At 42.0% G+C, this 23242-nt stretch overlaps 1 protein-coding gene across 5 annotated transcripts in view; it reads right to left on the reverse strand.

Annotated features, from left to right (window-relative positions):
• Positions 1 to 3904: 3904 nt before the first annotated feature.
• The window catches only part of PTPRQ (protein tyrosine phosphatase receptor type Q), a 356602-nt gene continuing 337264 nt past the window's right edge, over positions 3905 to 23242 (reverse strand). For all 5 annotated transcript variants that reach the window (XM_068276870.1, XM_068276873.1, XM_068276874.1 and 2 more), the window contains 7 exons: positions 19931 to 20007; positions 15399 to 15533; positions 15193 to 15318; positions 12654 to 12802; positions 11297 to 11432; positions 7295 to 7418; positions 3905 to 4170 (listed from right to left, as the gene is read on the reverse strand). In XM_068276870.1, the coding sequence (XP_068132971.1) occupies positions 4133 to 4170; positions 7295 to 7418; positions 11297 to 11432; positions 12654 to 12802; positions 15193 to 15318; positions 15399 to 15533; positions 19931 to 20007 (785 nt within the window). In that variant the 3' untranslated portion in view covers positions 3905 to 4132. The remainder of the gene's footprint in view (positions 4171 to 7294; positions 7419 to 11296; positions 11433 to 12653; positions 12803 to 15192; positions 15319 to 15398; positions 15534 to 19930; positions 20008 to 23242) is intronic.

Genomic DNA, 23242 nt, shown 5'->3' on the forward strand with positions numbered 1-23242 from the left:
TGTTCTTTATCAATATGTGTTTTTCAATATGTTAAACAGAATCTTCTGATCAATCGAGAGGGGAGGGTGGAAGACAAGCAAAGTAAGTCCCACTGCTAGCTACAGACGAGATCTACAATATATGTCACCATGGGACACCTGCGAGTGCCAGGTCGTCACCTGATTCTTTCAGCTGATGAAAGTTTAGCTTCTGCATAGCTTTTCAGTTGACTAGGGTAATCATCAGATGAAAGCCACTTTAGTCACCTGATATAGAAAAGGCAGAGGACCTTTTTCTGCTAGGGGGTGGGGCTATACACAGGAAACATTGCTCGCCCCCACCTTTAATTCCTTCAAACAAGCTCTCAAGACTCACCTCTTCACGCTCGCATACCCCCCTACACCAGCACCATAATATGTTCTGTTAGACCCCCTCTCAAAAGACACACCTATTGTCTCCACCCCACCCTTTAGATTGTAAGCCTCCGGCAGAGCCCTCCTCCCTAACGTATCCAGCTTGATTATGCAATCTTACTCGCAACCACCCCTCTTGTAGACTCGAACAGTCTCTATTTTGACCTATGATACTGTATTGTTATCAAATCATTTGCATGATCTTGTTTTGTTGTGAGTTTCCGTATGTTCTACCTGTATGTTAACCCATTTATCTATTGTGCAGCGCTGCGTAAAATGTTGGCGCTTTATAAATACAATAAATAATAATAATAATAATAATAATAATAATTGCTTGAATATGACTCCAGTACGTTTTATTACTTTCAAAATGTGCTGCAGCATCATAGTTTCGCTTTAACAATTGAAACCTGATTGCAGGGGCATAGCAATAGGGGTTGCAGAGGCTGTGACCGCATCAGGGCCCATGGGCCAGAGGGGCCCGAAGGGCCCTCCCTCAACTATAGTATTAGCTCTCTATTGGTCCTTTGTTCATAATAATCACTTCTAAAGATACGTTGAATGATGATAATCATTACCAACCTGCTCCCCATCCCCTTTTTGCACCTCTGTCTGTGGTTGTCCTTGGCAGGTTTTGGTGCGCCGTATCAATTGTTATGTATAGAGTGCTAAGGGGCCTCAATGTAAAACTTGCATCGGGGCCCACAGCTCCTTAGCTACACCACTGCCTGATTGGCTGCTCCAAGCAACTTCTTCGCATCTGCTCTTGTTTTCTTTGCATCCTCCTTCATAAATTAGCCGACTGTTTTTTAACTTAGTTCACACTAACTTTTCTCCTCTTCCAATTGCAGCATATAATGTGCATATTATACTTTCACTACAGAATGCTGCTTAAATCATCTGATAGTGTGCATGATGCATGCACCCACAGAAAGCACTGAGTTCTGTAAAACATATACCAACTATACAAACTATGAAACTGCAAAATGTACATTTACCCAGCTTGCAGTTTAGATTTTCACTGCCTCAGTGAATAGTTGATACAGAAAGTTGCCAAATCTAAGGCTATAACCAAACACAAAATAAAAGGAAAGGTGAATATACTCAACACTAAGTAACGACCCTCTGTTGACAGTTTCAGACTATCATGATGCTGTATGCATCTGATGATGCTTTTGTATCGACATTCATGCTCTTACCTGTGCTGTCCCACTCTTACATAGAAATTATATTTATGGTGGCTTCAGATTTATTAGTATTTACTGAATAAGTAAATAAACCTGAGGAATGGGAGAGACATTAAGAAGGGATGGAATATAAGGAAAAGATTGATAGGAATGTCCTCAAAGAAGTAACATGACCAGAAATAACAGATGTAAAAGTGTCCAAAAATATAAATGACCTGTCTAGGGTAGTATCAGAATTTGATGCACACAGCAGGGGGAATTCAAAAGGTTACGGGGTAGTATGCAAGCCCCAGACTCTACAGGAGTGGCCATGATGATCATTAAAGGACAAGTTTGGTGGCATTGTGTTTATTTTTCTTTTACATGCTTGCAAAAGAACCATTTATATAGTTTTGTGAAATTAAAAATGTATTGTAACATTCTGCATTTTTTCTTAGGGGGAAGTCATGTTATTTATTTTGTAATACATGTTGGATGTTTTAATTTGGATTAAAACACTGCTTGCATGCACTAATGGGATGAGGTTTTGTATTATGGTTGAAAGCAGGAGAAGAGATTGGTCATTGTTGTGGGAGATACTGAGCAGTCTATGTAATCAGCAGCATATCCATAAACTGAAGATATAATCACCAGTCCTCAGTCCTCAAGAGAACCGCCTACTGGCTGGTAAACACAAAATTTTCAGACTTATAAACTATTGAAAATGTTGCCATCCATTTTGTTTAATCGGGCCTACAAAACTATTTAACTTGCTGAATACATGAATGATAATTTCCTTTTAAAAAAGAAAATGTAATTTTTTTTATTTCTCTGCAAAATATGTTTGAGGCATTCACAAGTTTACATATTCATAATTGATAATATTTTTGCGAAACGTTTATTCCACTCCACATTACTGCTTAACACCAGGTGTAGCCATCTTCCCTAGAATGCAAACGTCATTGCATTATTAGAGTGGAGCAATAGTTAATTGACAGCAGTCAAAACAAATAGGATTAGCGTCATTAAAACTAATGAATCAAGTACTGTAGATTGTTTTCCCCTTTAAAACGGAGCTTGTGGTAGTTCTGCGCGCCTCCATAAGTAGCCCCCGGGTATCATGAGTCCGATAAAAAATTACAGCAAGATTTCTAGCTCTAGACCAGTGAGATAATCAACTAGCATCTGGTCCCATGATCACTGTCATCACAATCACAGATGTTAGCAATGTAATATGCAATGCTCAAATGATATTTATATATACAGTATATATATATATATATATATATATATATATATATATACCATAAAAAATACAATATGCTATAGAGTTTTCAGGAAATTTTTAGGAAATAACCTTTCTGCACATAGTGCTTTATTTCTTTTAAAGGACATCCGAGGTGAAAATAAACTGATGAGAAAAACACTTGTATCTATCCTCCTCCTCCTTAACATGATTTTTTTCGATATCGCACAGTTTTATTTAATATTTAGATCTAGTTTTTACGTTTTTACTGTAGTCATTGTCTCTGCTCAATGACACATGTATTGAAGTATACCAGAGCTAAAATCTTTGAATTGAACCTTTTTTTTATCTCTTTCCTGCTCCAGGAAGCCATTTACTGACAGGAAAGCATTTTATGGCTGTATTTACTTATCAATGAGGGTTATGCTATAGTCTGACCCAGTTCGACCCGGTCCCGACCCGAATAGAAACTGTCACTTGCACACCTGATGTTTAACTCTTTTAGGCAGAGAAAGAAAAAAAGGAACACAGCCTAGTTATTTGTGTGCTTGGCACTGTACATACACATGTCTATCTCATCATGTCACATGTCACCTTGGGTATCCTATAAAGAAAAGAAAAGTTTTCTTATTTTTGTTGTTTTGGATCGATTTTGACTTTGTGAAGAAAACATAAAGAATAACACACAGTGTTACACTGGGAAGTATCATAAATCAAACCTTTATTCTACAGTGTAAAAAAGAAGAGTTAAATGAGGTACTTCATCAGCAAATATATACAACATCATTCAAGAGAAGAGGCAAGAAGATTGGCAGTCACAACTTCGCTCTATAGCATCCCCGAAGAGCTACTGTGTGCTGTGCAAACGCCAAAGTAGGTCAGTAGTGTCACAGGGCGACTCTTCACCTGTTGCGGATCAGAGTGTGGGACTCCAAAATTCAAAACACAAGTACATATATAAAATATGTATATGGATCTGTCAGGAAAATCACTATTGCAAGTCTCCATGACGGACGTTGCTTTCAATTAGAACGCAAATTCAAAAAAAGCAGATATACTCTAACCTGAATATCCACACAGAGGACAGTAATACTTTACATTAAATTTGGCTCTGTTTTATCTGTTCCAAGAGAAACATGTCATTACATTACTTTGAGACCACGGCAGTGCAAACAGTCGAATGTTGTGCAGTTTTGCGCACATCGCGTTACCACCATCATAAGGCACAGCAACAAAACAGCTTGCTTGTCTGTTCTCTTCTGCTCTTGACCGTAGGAAGGAGTGATTTTTGGCTTCTGCCACATGTAACAGAATGGGCCTTTCATCATTACATTGTTGTCTCTTCCCATTCAAGTTCGACATCACCTGTATGAAAACATTAACATGTCAAGTATGATAATGCTGGTGCCACTTGCTACTGAGTACTGACTTACACCAACGTGCTATTATTTTAATTGGACATTTACAAAGAGATTATGAAAGTGAATTAAATAAGGATGAGTGTGCCTAGAGTGGACCCGTCACCCAGGATGTGAATATTGCATGCATCATTAGTAGGCAACCACACCTTTATGATGAAAGTAACTAACAAGTCCAGCCAGGGGCATAACTAGAAATCCCCGGGCCCCCTGCAGAAAAAAAATCACTTCCCCCCCTCCTCTGGTGCCTGCTCAGTGCCGTTGTGGGGGGCAGGAGTGGTAGCAGCATGAGGGGAGAGCATGGCCGCACACCGGTGGGGAGGGGGGACAGTCCCCCCTCCCTCATCTCAGGCTCTCCCTTCAGCGCGCTCCTCTCCTGTAATTATCAGTGGCAGCAGCGGCGGCAGGAACACATATCTCCATTACCGCGAAAGTTCCGATCTCTAAGGGCCTCACGCTACTTCCTGTTTAAACAGGAAGTAGCGTCAGACACTTAGAGAGTGGAATTTCTGCCGTGTGGAACGCATGGAGGTATGTGATGCTTCCTGCCCGCTGCTGCTGCCACTGATAATTGCAGGAGGGGAGTGCGCTGAGGGGAGAGCCCGAGGTGAGGGAGGAGGGGACTGTCCCCCTTCCCACCGATGTGCTCTCTCCTCATGCTGCGACCCCTCCTGCCCCCATCAAATGGCCCTGAGCAGGCCCCAGGGCCCTCGCGGGTGCAGGGGCAGCATCCCCTATTGTTACGCCTGACTCCAGCTAAGTTTCTGTTCAGGTGATTATGCTACCAAGATAATATCTACCAAGATGCATAGACCTAGAACTCAAGAGTCTGGCACATAGGAAGGGTGTGATGGGGTTGGAATACTGCACTCAGCATACACAAGTTGACTGACAAGAGAAGACTGGTGATGGGGATGACACTGTAAGTGGCACAGATGGGGAAATGGTGTGCTGGCAGAAGTAAAGTAACGGGGTATAGCCTGGCACACACCTTCAACTTTGATCGTCCAATCACAGGCCATTTTACCATCGGCATGTAGTATGAAAGTTTACCTGCACATGCTGCTCATAGTATTAAAAATCTATTGACCCACATACTACATGAATGTAGTAAAATTGGCCAATTAAAAAAAAAAATATTGAAAATATGTACCAAGTCTAGTCAGCAACTTTTACCTGCTCTCCCCTATACAAATGGGGGGTCTTTATTTTAAGCTATTTATATTTAAATATATAAAGTACCTACACAAAGAGAGACTTGAAACAAATTGCATAGCTAGCAGTACAATTATTTGTTCGTATGTGGGCAAATACCAAATAAGGCTTTTTCACTACTTACTTTAAGGCCTGAGTTATAGTAGATTCGCTTAATGCCAGTACTGTGGAGAAACTTTTGGCACTGAAACGCCTCATCCAGTTGTGGTGCTATAAATCAGCTTAGGTGTCACTGGCTTGGACACACAACTATCTACACACAGAATTCCTTACATATAGACATATGTATATATATGTTAAAGGAAACAGCCTTTCACTTATTCCTTTCTTTTGGCAAACAACCATGGCGGAAACATAACTCATCACTGAACCATTGAAACTAAAATTACATTCCAAAATGTTCTCTCTGTAAAATGTAAAACTGATCCTTTTCTCAATGATAGAGATTTTTGTTTAAATTACTGCTAGTGCATTATTCACTTGATTATTGGCTGCACTTAATGCTCAGCTATACATATTTTTTATATATGGTTTCATTTGAATGTGTTATCCTTTTACTTTGATGGTGCTAGTTTCACCTTTTAAAAGACTACTATCGCAAAAAAGTAGACAGTTCAATTCTGTCAGAACCAACAGGTTTTAGGCCAGTCCATCTCTTCATGGGGGATTTTCGGGGTTTTCTTTGTTTTCAACAGCATTTCCTGAACAGCAGTTGCAAAGTCTAACTAGCAAAATAGTGTGTAAGTGATTAGTGAGGTTGGCTGGTATCTTATTATTTTGGCAGTTAAACTGCTGTTCAGGAAATGCTGTTGAAAAAAAAGAAAACCCTGAGAATCCCCCATGAAGAGGTGGACCTGTCGGATCTGTCAGATTTTAACTGCCTACTTTTTACACGATAGTGGTCTTTTAACTGCTCAACTGGAGTTATCTTGTTTTAGATAACTTAGGGCAATGCTGTCTCAACTGCCTAACCACAGGCCACCTAATGCAGCCTAATGCAGAGTGGCGCAGGGAGCACCTCATATTTACCTGATCTGGACGCAGGACCGGCAATCTTCTTGTAAGATCAGGCTCTCCTCTTTAAACACAGAGGGGCACTGTAATGCCGGCATCTTCCTCCATCACAGGATATGACGTGATCAGGACCAGAAGGAGGAAGTACGGTAAGTGTTACAGAGCCACTCAGTGGTGGAAGCAGAGATCATGCAATGCTGGCATCCCCCTTCGGGCCCCAATCACGTCATATCATGTGATCAGAACATGGAAGAGGATGTCTGCATTTCAGTGCTACTCGGAGGTGGAAGAGGAGAGACGATAATGGTGGTGGAAGATCTCATCCTGCAAAGGGAGAGCCAATCCTGCCTCTGGTAAATACTGAGCACTTCCTACACAGTTCTGCAAGGAAGGGGGGGGGGGGAATAAAAAGTGGGGCTGCATCACACATAAAAAAGGGCAATTAAAAGGTTCATCTCTTGTTTTAAGAATTTGTTTTTATTTTGGCTGTTTTGCCTTTGGTCTCCAATAGATTTTTAGTGTTATCGTACTCATTCTTACTTGCACTTAAAATACCTGGAAACAAAGCTATCATGAATAATGCAACAAACTTGTATTACTTATTTTGCTCTATTATGTATTTAATATTCAGGGCTTTCTGAAATCTCAGTTTCAGCAAGTCAGCCTGCTCCTCATTAGTGATGGGATTTCTCTGTCTCCTGATGTGTAAAAGCTCGACCATGTATTCAGTATATGATAAGCCTCTTCTGTGTTCAGTGGAAAGTCAGCAGAGGAGAGGCACAAGCATTCTGCTGTGTGTGAAGGACAATGAAACATGCTGGATACAGTGTGTATCTGCTTACCCTCCATGGCATCCAATGAGTCCATTTTCTGAAGAGCAGAATAATTAACAAAACAGATGGCCTGATTGCTGCCTTTGCTTGCTAATAAGTCCAGAACACACTGGTGTAAAAATATATATTGTGCCTGTGGAGGAATGAAACATACGGTGAGCAGCAGAGTTATAAAAACGAAGCCACAACTTAAACACTACGTTATCCTGTGAAAAGTATGGACCTCATTCAGAAAGGATGAGTTATTTTTAGGTGTTTTTTCATCTTGTTTATTTATTTCACAGTTAATGCTGAATTCTATAACAGCCCCTATCACAGGCTTACAGTACCAAGTATGTAAAATTGGCAGTTTTTATATTGATTTTGCTTAGTGAAAGGGGCAAAAAGAGTGGAACGTTTATAAAGCATGGTTTTACACTTTGCCCTGCATTGCTGCACACTGCAAATCACATTTTGAAATGAATCATGACACAGTTATGCAGCTATCATACCTGCACTGTTCTCAGCTAACACTACCCACTCCCCACCCCCACGGCTATCCTTAAAGAGTAACTGTCAGGCTGCAAAAGCTAATTTAAACCTCTATTCTCCTGTGCTAAACAGTTTAGAAGGAAGCCAAAAAGGCAATACTGAAGTTAAAAATCTCTCTTACTTTGATGTGTGCTGAACAGCAAGACTCTGTATTCCCAAGTTCTAAGGAGGCCGGCAGGACGCATAACAGATACTGCAAAGCATTCTGGGGCTGCCTCTTCTCCCCACTGCACTACCTTGGGTCATCCCTTTCATTTCCCTATCACGCTCTAAGGCTGCTTTCACAGTGAGAAGTTACAGGCTCATGTTACAGCAGCTTGTAATTTGCAGCCAAGCTCACAACACTGAAAAATCACAGGGCACATGTTCCATTAGAGTATACTGCATGAGTCCGCTATTGTTCCTAGCCACATGGCTAATTAATATTCACTGCACAGTAGTGTTGTCCATTAGGATCTTTTTTGTGAGTCGAATCATCAGAAAGCAGGGAGGATATGACATCACAATTGGCTTCATAGGAGACAGACAAACATGAAACCTGCCATGAGCTGTCAGGAGCATCATTCTCTGCAAATCCTATATAAAAATTCTGTGAAATCCAAACGTGGACAGTGAAACGCATATGTAATGTAAGTACAGCCAATATTTAGCTACTGATATATGTGTTTTTTTTCTCTAAGACCCTATACCTAACAGCTCCTCTTTAACCATCCAGAAACCCCCTCCACCCATGCCAATCCGAAAAAAAGAAGAAAAAAACTGTTATTTTCAGGCGCCTCTTAAAGCCAATCAGGCCTGGAATTAGATCACAGGAGCTTATAGGCACAAATGTCCTGGCACCTAAGACTTCACCCTCCATGAACCTACAATCCCTCATTGAACCACACCGCAAGTGTGCTGCCCGGCCCAGCTGTCACTTCTCCCTTAAGCTGGGTACACACGGGGGACCATTGTAGCTGTTGCTAGCACACAGGAGACGTGTGCGCAACAGCTTGGCGACAGCTCCGCCTGCGCGACAGCTGTCTACACGTCTCTTCCCACAGGCAGAGACACGGCAGAAGCTGACGCCGAAGGTTTGGCCCCCCGCCGAAAACTCCGTTTGCAGTGTGTGGGTAGCTGTCGCTAGTCCGCATACACATGGCGGACTAGCGACAGTTGCGGAGACAGAAGTTGCCGTGCGATTGAACTTTCCAATCGCACGGCAACTGCTGTCTCCGGTGACAGTTCGGGGTGCGTACCTCTTACACACGGGGCAACTGTCGCCGCAACATGTGCGTGCCATGTGTTTGTGGCGACAGTTGTAGCCCGTGTGTATGGGCCTTTACTGCCCTTACCTGTCATGGCTACAGTTGTCCCTTAGCATTTGGTAGCTAGAGGTACACTCAATATTAAGTAGCTAGAGTAGTCTCCAACTGATGGGAGATCCGGCAGTGGAATGCCGACAGCGAGGTGAGTAACCTCTCATTTAAGCTGTGTTTGGGACTCTGCATAGAAAAGGGGGGGGAAGGGAGGCACTAGGGGAGGGGAGTGAGCAACCTTTCCATCATCAGGTGCCTGTAGGCACTTGCCTACAGTGCCTTATGGTAAATCCGGTCCTGAAGCCAATATTTGAAGGAACGCCTATGGTGGTGCCCAAACTTCTGCTGATAGCGGGCACCCACATTTCCCTGCTCCCTTTGAGCCTGTAATTCGAGAAGACGGACTGCAACAGTAGTTTTAAAAGTTTATGCCAAATTTATCATTACAGTTACCGTAATCTCTTTTCGTGGTAGGACCAATATAGTTATTGGGCTGCCCTCTACAGTCTCTAAGGAGGCAATGTATTCAGAAACCCCACTTTTACAGTATTTTGCCAGGTTTCAGCACCAGAAACACTTCCTATATATTGCTGTATACTGTATATAGCCCTGCCCTCCCAGTGATGCTTAGCCTAGGCTATTTAGCTATCTGGAATTCTCCTCCAGGAGCATTCTGGGAGACCAGGCATCACTGGCTTTGGAATGCTCAGAAACCAACATTCCGCAGAGCTGCACCCAGGGGAGGACTGGGACCTTTTGGCCTGGAGGGAAAACACAAAGTAGAGGCCCATTTTCACATCAGCCCAGGCCCAAATTACATCACACACGTGCTCCACGTGCTATATGCCAAAAGTCACATGGGAAATACAGCAAGGACACATGAGGGACAGCGTGACAGGTAAAGTATAATGCACTGGCAAATGGGGGGGGGGGCACATAAAACATGTTGAGTTACAACGGCCAGGGTTTCCGCCACGTTTATTGTTTGTGATTATCGCACTGGATCGACCACATCAGCCCGAGATTTCCCAGCATCTCAGATCGATACTTTCAACCAATTTCCACCCGAAATCAGACAGATATTTTCCCACGGACACTGCAGGCAAGCCTCTGCTCTGCATCATGCTGTTTATATTTACCAACTTGCCCACCCTCTAATTACTCTGTAATTAGGCATTGATTTACCTTGGCCAGCCTAGTGGTTTCCATTGCCTTATACAAAAACATGTACCAGGCACTGTACCAGCCCTAAATCATTAAATGAGAGGCAGCCTGGGAGGAAATTTCCCCCCTTCCCCCCTGGCCAGTCCTCCCCTGGCTGCACCTGACAGGACTAAAGATGCCGCCACCTGTGATATATTTCAGAATGTAAATCAGGGAGAGGAAATATTTTACAATGGACAAACACTGGCTAAAAATAATAAATTCATCTTGTAAAGAAAATAAGCAATTTTATTAATTATGTTATTTTCATCAGTTCCTCTTTGTATCAGAAGAGTTCAGGATGACTACTTTTGAATATGTGACAGCTCTTCATCTGTCAGCAGGGCTACTGGTGGGAACAAGGATCTCATACTCCCTGGTCTCTTCCACTTGGTAAACCTTTTAATGGCCATTATAGCACTGCAGTAAGCGGCAGGTCAGCAGCTGTGTGCAGAGAAGGAAAGTCAGCATGACTGCTAATAAAGAGAGACGTGTCTCTCTTCATTTTTGTCACTACCAAATGACACAATCTCTGACTGGCATTTAGTCCCTGCACACCCCAGTTACTGCATTGAGGCAATGGCTGTTAGAAATCTTGTCAGCTGAAAAAAACAAAAACACTGTAGCAGAGAATCCCTGTTTCAGCAGATATGCTATCAGATGAGGAACCAGGGGTGTAATTTAAATAATTATTCATGGGTGACCGTAAAACTAGCAGAATTTCAAAATGTTGGCTGTTGTGATGCCTTAAAAAGTCTGGCTGCATATATACGCAATGGCCAGGGGCATGATTTTTTAGCACAGTAATATCTTTAGCCAGTATATAGAAATTGTATGTATTAAACGGCAATCTCATGAGAAAAGCAGTCTACAGTATATGAAATAATATCACACTGATTCCTCTGTACAGTGTTGCTTGCTTCTGAGTCTCTGTGCTTGGTAAATGTAAATGTTAATGGTTTTATTTATCTTCACTTACCAGATTTTGCACCATACACATTCTTTCACTTCTTAGCTCTGCCACAAGACCATAAATATCTACAAAGTCATGATGGTTGATGTGTTGAATTAAATGATCCAGAGCAACAAACACTCCCGCTCTTCCAACTCCCGCACTAAAACAAATATGAAAAGAAAAAAAGTATAATGCAATTAATCATAACACCATCATTTGCTTAATTACGGTAGCATAGTACTGATTTACAGTCTAAGTGTGCACAAGTCAACACTAAATACATAAAAGCCTTATTTAGGTGGAGCTCTAGGCTAGCAGCTACGTATGCAGTTGCAGTTGCAGTTGATATGCAAATCAGAAAAATGTGTGACTCACACACCACTGCCACATTGCACAGCTACAAGAGGTAGAGGTAACCAGATGCACCAGGCGCCTGGTGCATCCCTGACCTACTACTGTTATATGCTCCATTTTCTATTGCCTGAAGAAGCAATAATATACCTGTGAAACGCGTTGCAAACACTTTGTGGAGTATATCAATACATGTATGCGTATTGAAATTGACAGTTTTGTGTCTGCTTTTAGGAGGTAAGTCCATCATTGCCTTCCAAGCATTTTTAACTATTTTAGCCTTTTTTATACTTTTGGCGCCTCTGTTTACATTACACAGCTGCCAGATGTGGAGTCACAGGTTAGTATTGAAGCCTTCCACCTTCCTGTGGATGGGGAACCTGAATCATATTCTCGCAAGCAGCTAAATCACAAAGAAAGCTGTATACCTGTAATAGGAAATAGTGGAGTGACGTGGCTGGCTGTACAAGGTATGAGCAGCGATGCTAGCCAAGCTAGATGAGCAGAATAAAAAACATCTAAAACAATTTCCATACTGTACATAGGTATCTACTTGTTAGCCTGGAGCTCCAATGTATGTACTGCATATGTAAAACGCAATACTGATAAATACATTTTTGAAAGAGACATGGTATTCTTTAAATTATCATTACTATTATTATTAATACACATAACTTCTGATCCTTCCTACAGATTGCTTCCCGCAATTGTCTTCCTGTATGCCTCACTTTCAAATGATCTAACAGCTTCTGTGTCTCTTATATTACTATGCCATGGAAAGATTGATGGGTACTGCTCCTCTCTCACAAGTGGCTCAGCTGTCCTGTGTAATTATTTCTAAGTCACGTGGCAAGCTGCATATTGGTTCATTCAAAAACACCATCGGTAATCGTGGCATATCACGGATGACGATTCCGATGCTGCAATTGCTCAAATCGGCCCATAATTACGGGTTAGCCTTAATTATGAGGTCATGATGAGCACCACTAGGTAACTAGTGAAGAGTTAAATAATGCATTGACTTGTTTACCTGCAATGTACAATTGTCGGTGTATTTTCATGAGGTCTGCTTGCTCGAACCATCTTTACGAAATGAATTAAAGCAGTTGTGTTTTCTGGAACTCCGTGTTCTGGCCATGATGTAAAGTTACACTGGCGCACCATCATAAAATCTCCATGCTGCAGTGAAAGAAATAAAGCAGGTACACATATGTATTTACTTTACTAATAGTAGTCCTCACAAAGTAACAGCAATGTACAATGGTTAAAAACAGCTGAGGCTCAAGTGAACTAAACAGAATGTTGCATCAAACATGCAAGTGTTGCCCACTGTAATTTTTGCTGTTGAAAATGTTAGATCTTTAAAGGAAACCTGAGACATTCTAACTACAAGCATTCATACTTACCTGGGCACCCTCACCCTCCTCTCAGTTCCTTCCATTCCTGCATGGTCTGGCCCAGAAGTCCGGGGCTACTGTACAGACGTCCTTGGTTGCGCTCACGTAGCTGGGAGCATCCTGTGCAGTTAGAACTAGGCAGGCGTAGAATGCTCTGGGCTATGGAAGAGTGATTGAGGACCTTACATATACAGTTTAGTGCGATTGAGCCCAGTCAGGGCTTTACCGAGCCAGACAATGGAGGAACAGATGGAACAGGCGAGATGGTGAAGGAGCTGGAGGAAGCCCCAGGTAAGTATTAATTCTAGCAATGAAAATGTCTCAGGTACACTTTAACGTAATCATATGAGTTGTTCCAGTAGACAATAACAGAATTATTTTTTTCCCTTCTTTTATAGAAGCACTTTACTTTGAAACTATGATCTGATCTCTTTCCCTTGGTATCAGTCTTTTATTATGAGACCTGATTCTTTAGTAGAAAAGTCCAAGGTCGTTTTGCACATTTACTAAACAGTGTGCAAACCGACCTTGAACTTTTTTTAATGATTTTGCGGATGTTGCTTGACACCCAGGTAATGCACCCACCAAAGCAACAGTAAGGTGTGCAACTCCAGACCTACTACTACATTGATCCTTTAGTAGACACCAAAGCCAATAAAGAATATTACCTTACTTTACTTTTTTTCTTTAATATAATAATGCAACTGTATTACTACATTTCATATTGCATCGAAATTCGCAATTATGCATCATAATTGTAATGCGAAATTTCAGACAAAATCGTAATTTCATATGTAAAAGTAGTATTTCAAAATGTTGCGTAATTTTTCACGTAATTTTCACGAAATGACGCATAATTTGATGCCAACTTTAGAGGTTAATAGCAAAGTCCCCATACATGCTATTGCTACCAAAATTGCTACATATGTTAAGCAGGATGGTGGGTATAACTCACTAAAAATAATTTTTCAAAAAGACCTTGTAGTTTTTGCCAAACTCAATTTTAAAAATGCAAAGAAGAATGATTTTTAAAATGTCATTTTTCTAAGTTTAAAAACCATTTTTTACTTGCATTTTTAAAATCGAGTTTCTCAAAAACTATAAGGTCTTTTTGCAAAAAAATGTTTTTTGACTTGTACCCACAATTCTCCTTAACATATGTAGCAATTTTGGTGTCCCTGCTAAAGTCGGCAAGAAATTATGCGAAATTTCACAAAATTTTATGCAAAATTATGAATGACTACACGAAATCAACTGAATTTGCAAATCGTAATTACGTACAAACGTAATTGCGAAAATTTACGTGAAATTTAGCAAAATCAAATTTGTTGATTACGATCAACACTATATGGTATAGATCAGCCTTTCTCAACCTTTCTACCCTGGAGGAACCCTGCAAATAACTTTTTGATCTCAAGGAACCCCTGCAAACAATTTTTTGATCTCCAGGAACCCCTGCATTTATTTTGCAGGATGCGTGGTCTTTAAAAGTAGGTGTGGCTGTTTATTTCACTACCCCCATTACACTGCCTCTCATTATACTGTCTCCTGAGCCCTGTCTCCTGAGCCCTAAATTTAGTGCTTTTTGTTACAGTACTACCTATTATAGTGTTCCCTATTATACGTCTCCCATGATGGGGGAAAATGCCAAGGAACCCCTGCAGAGTACGCAAGGAACCCTGGGGTTCCAGGGAACCCTAGTTTAGAAATAATGGTATAGAAGATTAACTGTACAGAAATTAAGTGTTGTGCAATATCTAATTTGTGTGTCTGTGAAAAATACTGAGGAAGTCTTAACTGAAAATCTTGACACTTCTGTACATTCAGGCCTAATTTACTGTGACAGCCTTTTAGAATACATGGCAAAAACGAGTTATTTGGAGCCACCCATAGACTGATTTGTAACATGATTTTGATAAATCCTGCTACACTTTAAGCAGGGGAGCTGATTTAGATAAAGTGAAGGAAAAGAAAAGCTTATATATTGTCAGCGGTTATTAATCAGGTGTCTGTTTTCATTTTCTAATGTGGTCCAGAGAAATGATTGTATATGAGAAAGACTTCCATTTGTGATTTCCAACACATATTTTTCTTAGATTTGCTGTAGAGCCAACCATAGGAGTAAACAAGGCAATGAACAAATATCTAAAGGAAAGCTAAATTCATTATTACCCTTTCAACTTTGAGATCACGAGTTGTCCAGTCGATTTGCACATCTTCAACTACTTTAGTGATCACAATATCTCCAAAAACTGTGACTGGTTTGTTGTCCTCTGGCCAATATTGATGGCATCTGATCTGTAAAAAGAGTAATGCATTAATGCAATCTGTAAATGCAACGGATATGCTGTTAGAGTAACTAACCACTGATAACTTACCCGGCCTTTCTCAAAGCACTGAGTAAGCATCACTACGGTCTTTGCTCGCGTTTCCCAAACCATTCTCCAGAAATCCCCCACAGTTCCAGCCAGTGGCCCTTGTGTAGCAATGAATTCATTAGGACAAATGTACCCCTGGAAATGACAGCTATTGTTAGACTGTAGAATACTAAATGAGGATGACTGCATCAGCAACATTTACTTATTAGGGTCTTGTGTGCCAAAGTAATTAAGTAACAATTGCGGCAATTCACAAAATTTTGTTAAAGTTGCTGCGTGCAGGCAATAGGTATGGTCAGTGAGATGCAAATAATTGCAAGTTGATGCAGTATTATGCAAGTTGTATATGCAAATTTATGCAGCTTGAAAATAGACCAATCAAATTTTACCTCAGCAGGATTTGATTGGTTCAATTTCAAGCTGCATAAATTTGCATAATGCTGCATCAACTAGAATTTATTTGCATCTCATTCACTATCCCTAGCAGGCAGCACACAGCAATTTTACAAATACTTATGAAAGGTACGTAATGTGTGTTGTGCAAATAGCGCAATTTGGGTTACCTAGGCATGCAGCAATTGCTAGTAATGGATACGTATTTAATGCGCGATGCACTGTTTGCACCATGCACGTTACATATCTTACGCAAGGATCAGTGAAATTGCCATGCACTACCCGCACACAGCAACTTAACCTAATTTAGGGAATCAACCTCAATATAACCTGCTCCACATAATCAGTAGAGATGGTCAATGAGATGCTATTAGAAAAACTTTTTTTAGTATGATGCTAAGTTCCTTTTAGTCCTTTACAAACTTTTAGTGCTTCTGCTTCACCATTACAGATGGCCCGAACGGTTCGCCGGTGAACAGTTCCCGGCGAACTTCCGTGGTTGGCATTCGCAGAGAACCACAAACTTTTTTCGGAAGTTCGATTCACCCCCATAGTGCATCATTAGGGTCAACTTTGACCCTCTACATCACAGTCAGCAGGCACATTGTAGCCAATCAGGCTACACTCCCTCCCTCCTGGAGCCACCCCCCCCTTATAAAAGGCAGGCAGCTTCATGCATTGGACTCACTCGTGTGCCTGCAGTAATTAGAGAAGGGAGAGCTGCTGCAGACTCTCATAGGGAAAGCTTAGTTAGGCTCTTGTGGGCTTGTTAGCTTGCTCCTTGCTGATTCTTATTGCTAAAAAAACACCCCTCAACAGCTCTTTTGAGAGCTAATCTTGTTCTTGTGATCTATTTTTTTTGTGTGTGTGTGGCCCACTTGCATTATATACAGTCCTGTCAGTCAGTCGCAGCTGTCCTTTGGTATAATTCCTACTGTGCCACTGCCAGGCCCAGCATATTCAGTGACTACCTGTGTGTGTGTGACAGGCAGCTGCAGATTTGTAATCCCATCCCAATCACTGCACCTGTTCACTGTTCAGTGCACCTACCTACCTACCTACGTCAGCGCACGCATTGTTAATACCATCAGTCATTGCACCTGTTCATGGCTGTACCTGTGTGTCTGTGACAAGTGCACATTTTTAATACCCATCACTGCATATACCTACCTGTTGTGTTCAGTGCACCTACCTACCTACCTACCTACGTGAGCGCACGCAGTGTGATATTTAATACCACCAGTCACTGTACCTGTTCACGGTACATGTGTGTGACAGGTGCACATTTGTAATACCCATCACTGCATATACCTACCTGTTGTGTTCAGTGCACCCACCTACCTACGTGAGTGCATGCAGTGTGATATACCACTCCGTGCATACCTGTTAACTGCACCTGAGTGACAGCACATTGTATTAGTCAAGTCAGTGAATACCTTTCACTTCATCCCCCCCAATATGGACAAAACAAAAGGCAGAGCCAGAGGCAGGCCACCTGGCAAGTCTGTTCAAGGTCGCGCTGTCGTGATTTCGTGCGGCCCTCAACCAAAGTACAGTGTTCAGAAGAAGGCAAGTGCCATCAACCCCCAATATTGTCAGGATGTAGTTGACTAACACAGAACGCCTCATCTTTCTCAGCTTCTGCACGGAAGCTTGACATATCTTCCTTCTCCTGCTCTGATTCTGGCACCCCACTTAACACTCAGTTGGCCACCACTACCAAAGTGCCATCACCCCAGGGCTCAGCGGTGTGGAAATTTTTGTGTGTCTGCCTCAGATGAGAGCAATGCCATCTATACTCTCTGCCACCGAAAATTGAGCCGTGGAAAGACCAAGACTCGCGTAGGGACAACTACCTTACGAAGGCACATGATTACAAAGCACAAACTGCAATGGGATGACCACCTGAGGAAAAGCAGCACACAAAAGCAAAGCCACACACCGCAGTGGAAGATACCAGGCCGCAATTTTTTCTCTAAAAAGGCGATACCTAAACTGTACCGTGATGTTAAAAGGCAAGTGCTGACATCTCTGGCACACAGCGTTGGGTCAAGGGTCCATCTGACCATGGATGCCTGGTCTGCAAAGCACGCTCAGGCCTGCCCAAAGACTAAGTCAGTCCCCACACACAGCATCTCTGCCTGCACGCCGTTTGACTGCCTGCTCCAAGACTAAGTCGCTCCCCACACAGTATCTCTGCCCGCAGGCCGGTTGACTGCCTTCTCCCCCACCACAACAGGGTCCAGGACTCCAAGTGGATTCCTGAATTTTTAAAGCCGCTGCATACATACATACAAGATGTTTTAAAGCACTTTAGGCCTGCAATTTAGCATTCAATGTGATTTCTGCCCTTAAAACGTTGCTTTGCGTCAAATCCAGATTTTTCCCGGGGACTTTTGGCGTCTATCCCACTCATCCATGCAAAAACTCAGATGTTAGACCCCTTGAAACATCTTTTCCATCACTTTTCTGGCCAGCATAAGTGTTTCTAGTTTTCAAAGTTCGGCTCCCCATTGAAGTCTATTGCGGTTCGCGAAAGTTTGCGCGAACCAAACGTTTACAGAAGTTCACGTTCGCGGTTCGCGAACCGAAAATCGGAGGTTTGGGCCATCTCTATTCACCATAAATTATCAAGTAAACAAAAACTGGGGTTTTAAAAACTGTCTCTTGGATGGTAAAGATTTGCAACCCTTGCGGCTGTACAATAAAAAGGCAGAGTTATAACAACCAAAGGAATTAAAGGGGTGCCCCAGCGCTAATGAGGTCTGACATTTATATCCTGTCTTTCTTCCAGTGTCCTCCTGATAGCCACCAGTGACAAAACCATGGTGCTGATATTTCCTATCTTGGGATGCACTAAAGTCCCTCTTTTTCTACCTGCCTTGCCCTCCGGCTTTCTTATCCTCGCATCCATCTACTGTTGTTGCTTCTGTGATGGTAGGTGACAAAGATGGAAGGGATGGGACTGCAACCAGCATACACAGAGACAGATAGCTATAAAATAAGTCAAGATGGGGGATCACCGTGGGGGTATGAGGAACATTAGGAGCCTGGTTATGGCACTGAAATAGAGCAGATGAAAAACCTAGTATAAACAATGTTCAAACCAGCGCAAGCAGTACTTTACAAATAGGGCTGCCACTTATTCCCAACAGGTAAGAATCTACCAACCTGTATTAAAAGTTCAGTGCAGTCATACAATGTGGGAATAGTGCCCGTGCAGCACCCTTCAGAGTCAGTGCTCTGATACCACAAAAGCTCTCCCAAGTGCAACAGGTAAATGTCAGTTGCTGTTTTCTGCAAATATAAGTCTTACAGCTCTGGCGTATACTGTATATATGTGAAGTATAGTGGTCACCTCCTCTATGTCGGTAATGTTATAAAGGTACTTTCCTCCAATATGTGTCTCCCAAACAAGGCACCAATGTCATGGCGTCCCAGACTGGGTTCAAGCTGAGTTGCCTCCCCACCATGCAAGGGATCTCCCGGCATCACTCGCGGCTTCTTCTGCCTTCCACTGGCTCGCAGTAACTCCTATTTTCATGCATAAGTAATAAGCTGCAGAGGAAAGAAAACTTCCATCATAGAGGAGGTGACCACTATACTTCAATTATATATATGCCAGAGCAGTAAGACCTTCGCGGAGACCAGCAACTGACATTAACCTGTTGTGCTCAGGAGAGTTTTTGTGATCTCAGAGCCCCGAAGGTTGTTGCATTGGCACCATTCCCATATTGAATTAAATGACAAACCAACATAACAAATTTTAATTATGACACAGGAGGATGGGAGGGCCCTGCCCAATCAGGCTTATGGCCTAACATTCTATCTTCTATTTATAGCCTGTAATAATCAGTCCATTTTTCTTAGCTGTATGTCTTGCCATGTATTTAGTAATTGAGCATTATCCTAATTTGGAATAAGACACAGTTATGTAAATATGGTTTTACTTTCAATGAGAACGTAACAAGAACATCAAGGAATCACCCCCCAGGTTACCAGTATAAGTAAAGCCACAGAACGTAAGTAATGACTTTAAAGCTTTTGGTATACCAAGCGTGTTAGGGATGTTTGCGCTGTGGTTTCTGGACTGGTATCTTTAACCAGAGTGGTTTACCATAAAGTATTTTTATACTTACAGACACATAGCTTGCATTGATGTAATCTGAGCCCGGCACACCAGCATCAGCTATTAGTTTTACACGGTTATTGTTATCTGAAGCACAAGAGTGACATTCACTACGTTAGTGTAACATATACACATGACTAATGCTTTCTAGAGGCAATAATTCAACATCATTATAGGAAAATAACGCATTATATTGCAGGAAACACACACATATAGCTGTACTATTAAGAAATAAAGCAAACGCGACATAAAATAAAACTCAGCAATAAAAACTGAATATAATAAAAACACACAACATGGATGTGACTAAACTGAAACAGAGTGTTGGAAACTACTAATAATTTTCACATGCAGGTTTAAATAGATATAACCCGACAATGTAGGTTCTATTGTTGTTATTATACAGCTTGCTCTGATTGTTTTGCCCAGGGTTGTGCCAGTTTTCCTTAAAGGACACCTGAGGTGAGAGGGTTATTGAGGCTGCCATGTTTATTTACGTATATAAACAAAACCAGTTGCCTGGCATCCTGTTCATCTTTCATGCATCAATACTGTCTGAATCATATACCTGAAACAAGCATCTTGCAAATCCAGTCAAACTTCAGTCAGAAATACCTGATCTGCATGCTTATTTAGGGTCTATGGCTAAAAGTATTAGAGGTAGAGGCAGAGCCGGGACAAGGTCCTCCAGCACCCAAGGCTGAGACACCAAAGTGCGCCCCTCCATCCCTCCCACCCCAGCCGTCACACACTGATTGCTATTAGACAAAAAGGGCTACATGGCCCACAACCTCCCCAACACCTTAATAGCTGGTTATATGGCTTGCAGTCACTGCTATGTATCCCCTTTTCTTATTTCTTTCTGCTTAATACACAATTAGGAATGACAGCTGAATGAATTGTGCGCCCCCTCCTACACTGCGCCCTGAGGCTGGAGCCTCTCCAGCCTATGCCTCGGCCCGGCCCTGGGTAGAGGATCAGCAGGACAGCCAGGTATAGGGCTTAGAAGCTTGAATAGAGAGCAGTGTTGAATGGCAAACTCTCCTAATATCCTAATATCTGCCCGCATGTAAAATAAAGCTTCAGCAAGCAAACAAAAGGCACTCTATAACTATCAATAAAGTACCTGGAAAAATTATACTAGCTCATCTGCTGGGTAATTGGTCAGCTACTATTGCCCTTATTTACCCAGTGGGGCTTCCACATGCATTTCAGTGGAGATATGCTATCAGGCAAACTCTCTGCTTCTTGCTGGCAGAGAAATGTGCTTAAATGAATTTGGCTGCAAACAAATAAAAAAAATCTATTTTCCATTCAAAATTTAATTTCAACAAATATTCCGAAAGAGGCCCTGCTCAGCCTTTTCCTGAGGTATACACAGTTTGCATACAGAGGTGAGCATTTAGCGGCATAAAGCACTTTTGATTGTCTATCTAATTGTCAGTCTCATATGTCACAGAATCAAGAAATCATGCACTATGTAGTTTATTGCAAGTTCAATGCATAATTGTAACAAAGTTACAAGTGTGATGCTGACAATCAATTATGGCAATGAGCTTGTGTGAGCCAAGATCAATATTTAGCTGGAACTTGTACTGGAGTGATGGAGCTTGGCAGTGGGCGCCGCGGAGGTCGTAAGGCTGTGCACCATGGTGCCCACTGTCACGCTCCCCCACTCCAGCACGAGTTCCAGCTAAGTATTGATCTTGGCTCACACAAGCTCATTGCCACTATTGATTGTCAGCATCATGCTGTAGGGTAGGAGGCACTCAATTGAAATAACAGTAAAAAAAAAGTATATAATCAGCCTACCTTAAGAGACTACTGAGTTTTTAAATAATCTTTATTTAGCAAAAAGACTAAGCGTTTCATGGATTTTAGCCACTTCCTCGGGTGAGTAGAATGCCTGTATCAAATAGCTGTGGAGCCCGGGGCGCCTTTGCTTCACAGCTATGTGATATGGGCCATTTAATGTATTTGATAACAGTAAAAACAGAACAGTGTAAATGTAAAGAACTAATTATATAATCCACCAGTTCTAATTGTATTCACTTTTTATTCCTGCGCAAATTAACTCAGGATGTGTGAGTTTGACACTTTGTGCCCCCCCCCCCTTTATACATGGGGGCACAGAAGACACTGGGATGGCTGTCAAAGGAAGAATGTTAAAGAGGTTGGTTACCCGGGTCACATTACAAAGCTAAGACACTATTAAGTCTACAATTTCTTGCACCTGCATATAAAAGCTTGAGTGCAGAGTTACTCACACACTCTGCCTTGGAACAACAAGGGTCATTTCAAGATCACACAGCAGTGGTATGTGAAATTATATCTTGGAGCAGTGTGACATACAATGCATGCACATTAACATAGAACTCCAGTATCATATAAAACACATTACTTTAATACAGGACTGACAAAATCTGCTTTTCTATTACTTTCTCACTACCTCCCGTAAGGCAGACTGAAGCCTTAGACATTTTTGTGATCTGAAATGAGAATTTACAGCATCTCCTGGCAAAGGTCTCATGTCTGCTTATGTGTACCCCATACTTTGCAGGCAACTCTGTCTTGCATTAGGAAGCCATCTATTCATCCAAAAGTTTCTAATGCTTTTACACATTATTTAAAGTGAAAGTTAAAAAGATGTTCCTGGGAATAGGCTTTAGATAGAACTACAATAACGACATTCTAGAAACATGCCCATGAATGAAAGCCAACTAATCTGTCATGGGCAAACATTGCTATGCACTAACTTGTATCAGTGCGCATCAGGTCAGAGCATGCACAGTGGCTGCATAAACATTTACCATGATTTTTACCCGGCATTCCTTCAAATTAAATTGCCCCGAAAATGTTGCAGGCTAATACCGTGTTTCCTCGAAAATAGAACCTCACCCGAAAATAAGGCCTATCTTATATTTCAAGCAAGCTTGAAATATAAGACATCCCCCAAAAATAAGACCTAGTGGGGCCACGTAATTCTCCCCCTTCCCTCCCTCCCTGCCTCTGCAGAGTGGCGAGCGGAGCATTACAGCAGAGGAAACTCACCGGCTTCTGACGTGCCAGCGTTGATGTCTCTCCTCAGCAGCGTCCAGCTTCCTCTCCTGAACAACGCCGGCTCTCGTCATGTAATGCACGCATGTGCACGTCACATGACATTAGCCGCCGTTGTCAAACAGAGGAACCCGGGCGCTGCTGAGGAGAGAAGTTATAACTCTCACCTCGGAAACCGGTCGCCACTTTGCAGAGGGAGGGAAGGAGGGAGAGAAAGGCTTTACTGGGCTGGGGCTGCCGTTCTGGACTACAGGGCAGCACATCA

This window comes from Hyperolius riggenbachi, chromosome 3 (genome assembly GCF_040937935.1).
Source record: "Hyperolius riggenbachi isolate aHypRig1 chromosome 3, aHypRig1.pri, whole genome shotgun sequence".
NCBI classification, from domain to species: Eukaryota; Metazoa; Chordata; class Amphibia; order Anura; family Hyperoliidae; genus Hyperolius; species Hyperolius riggenbachi.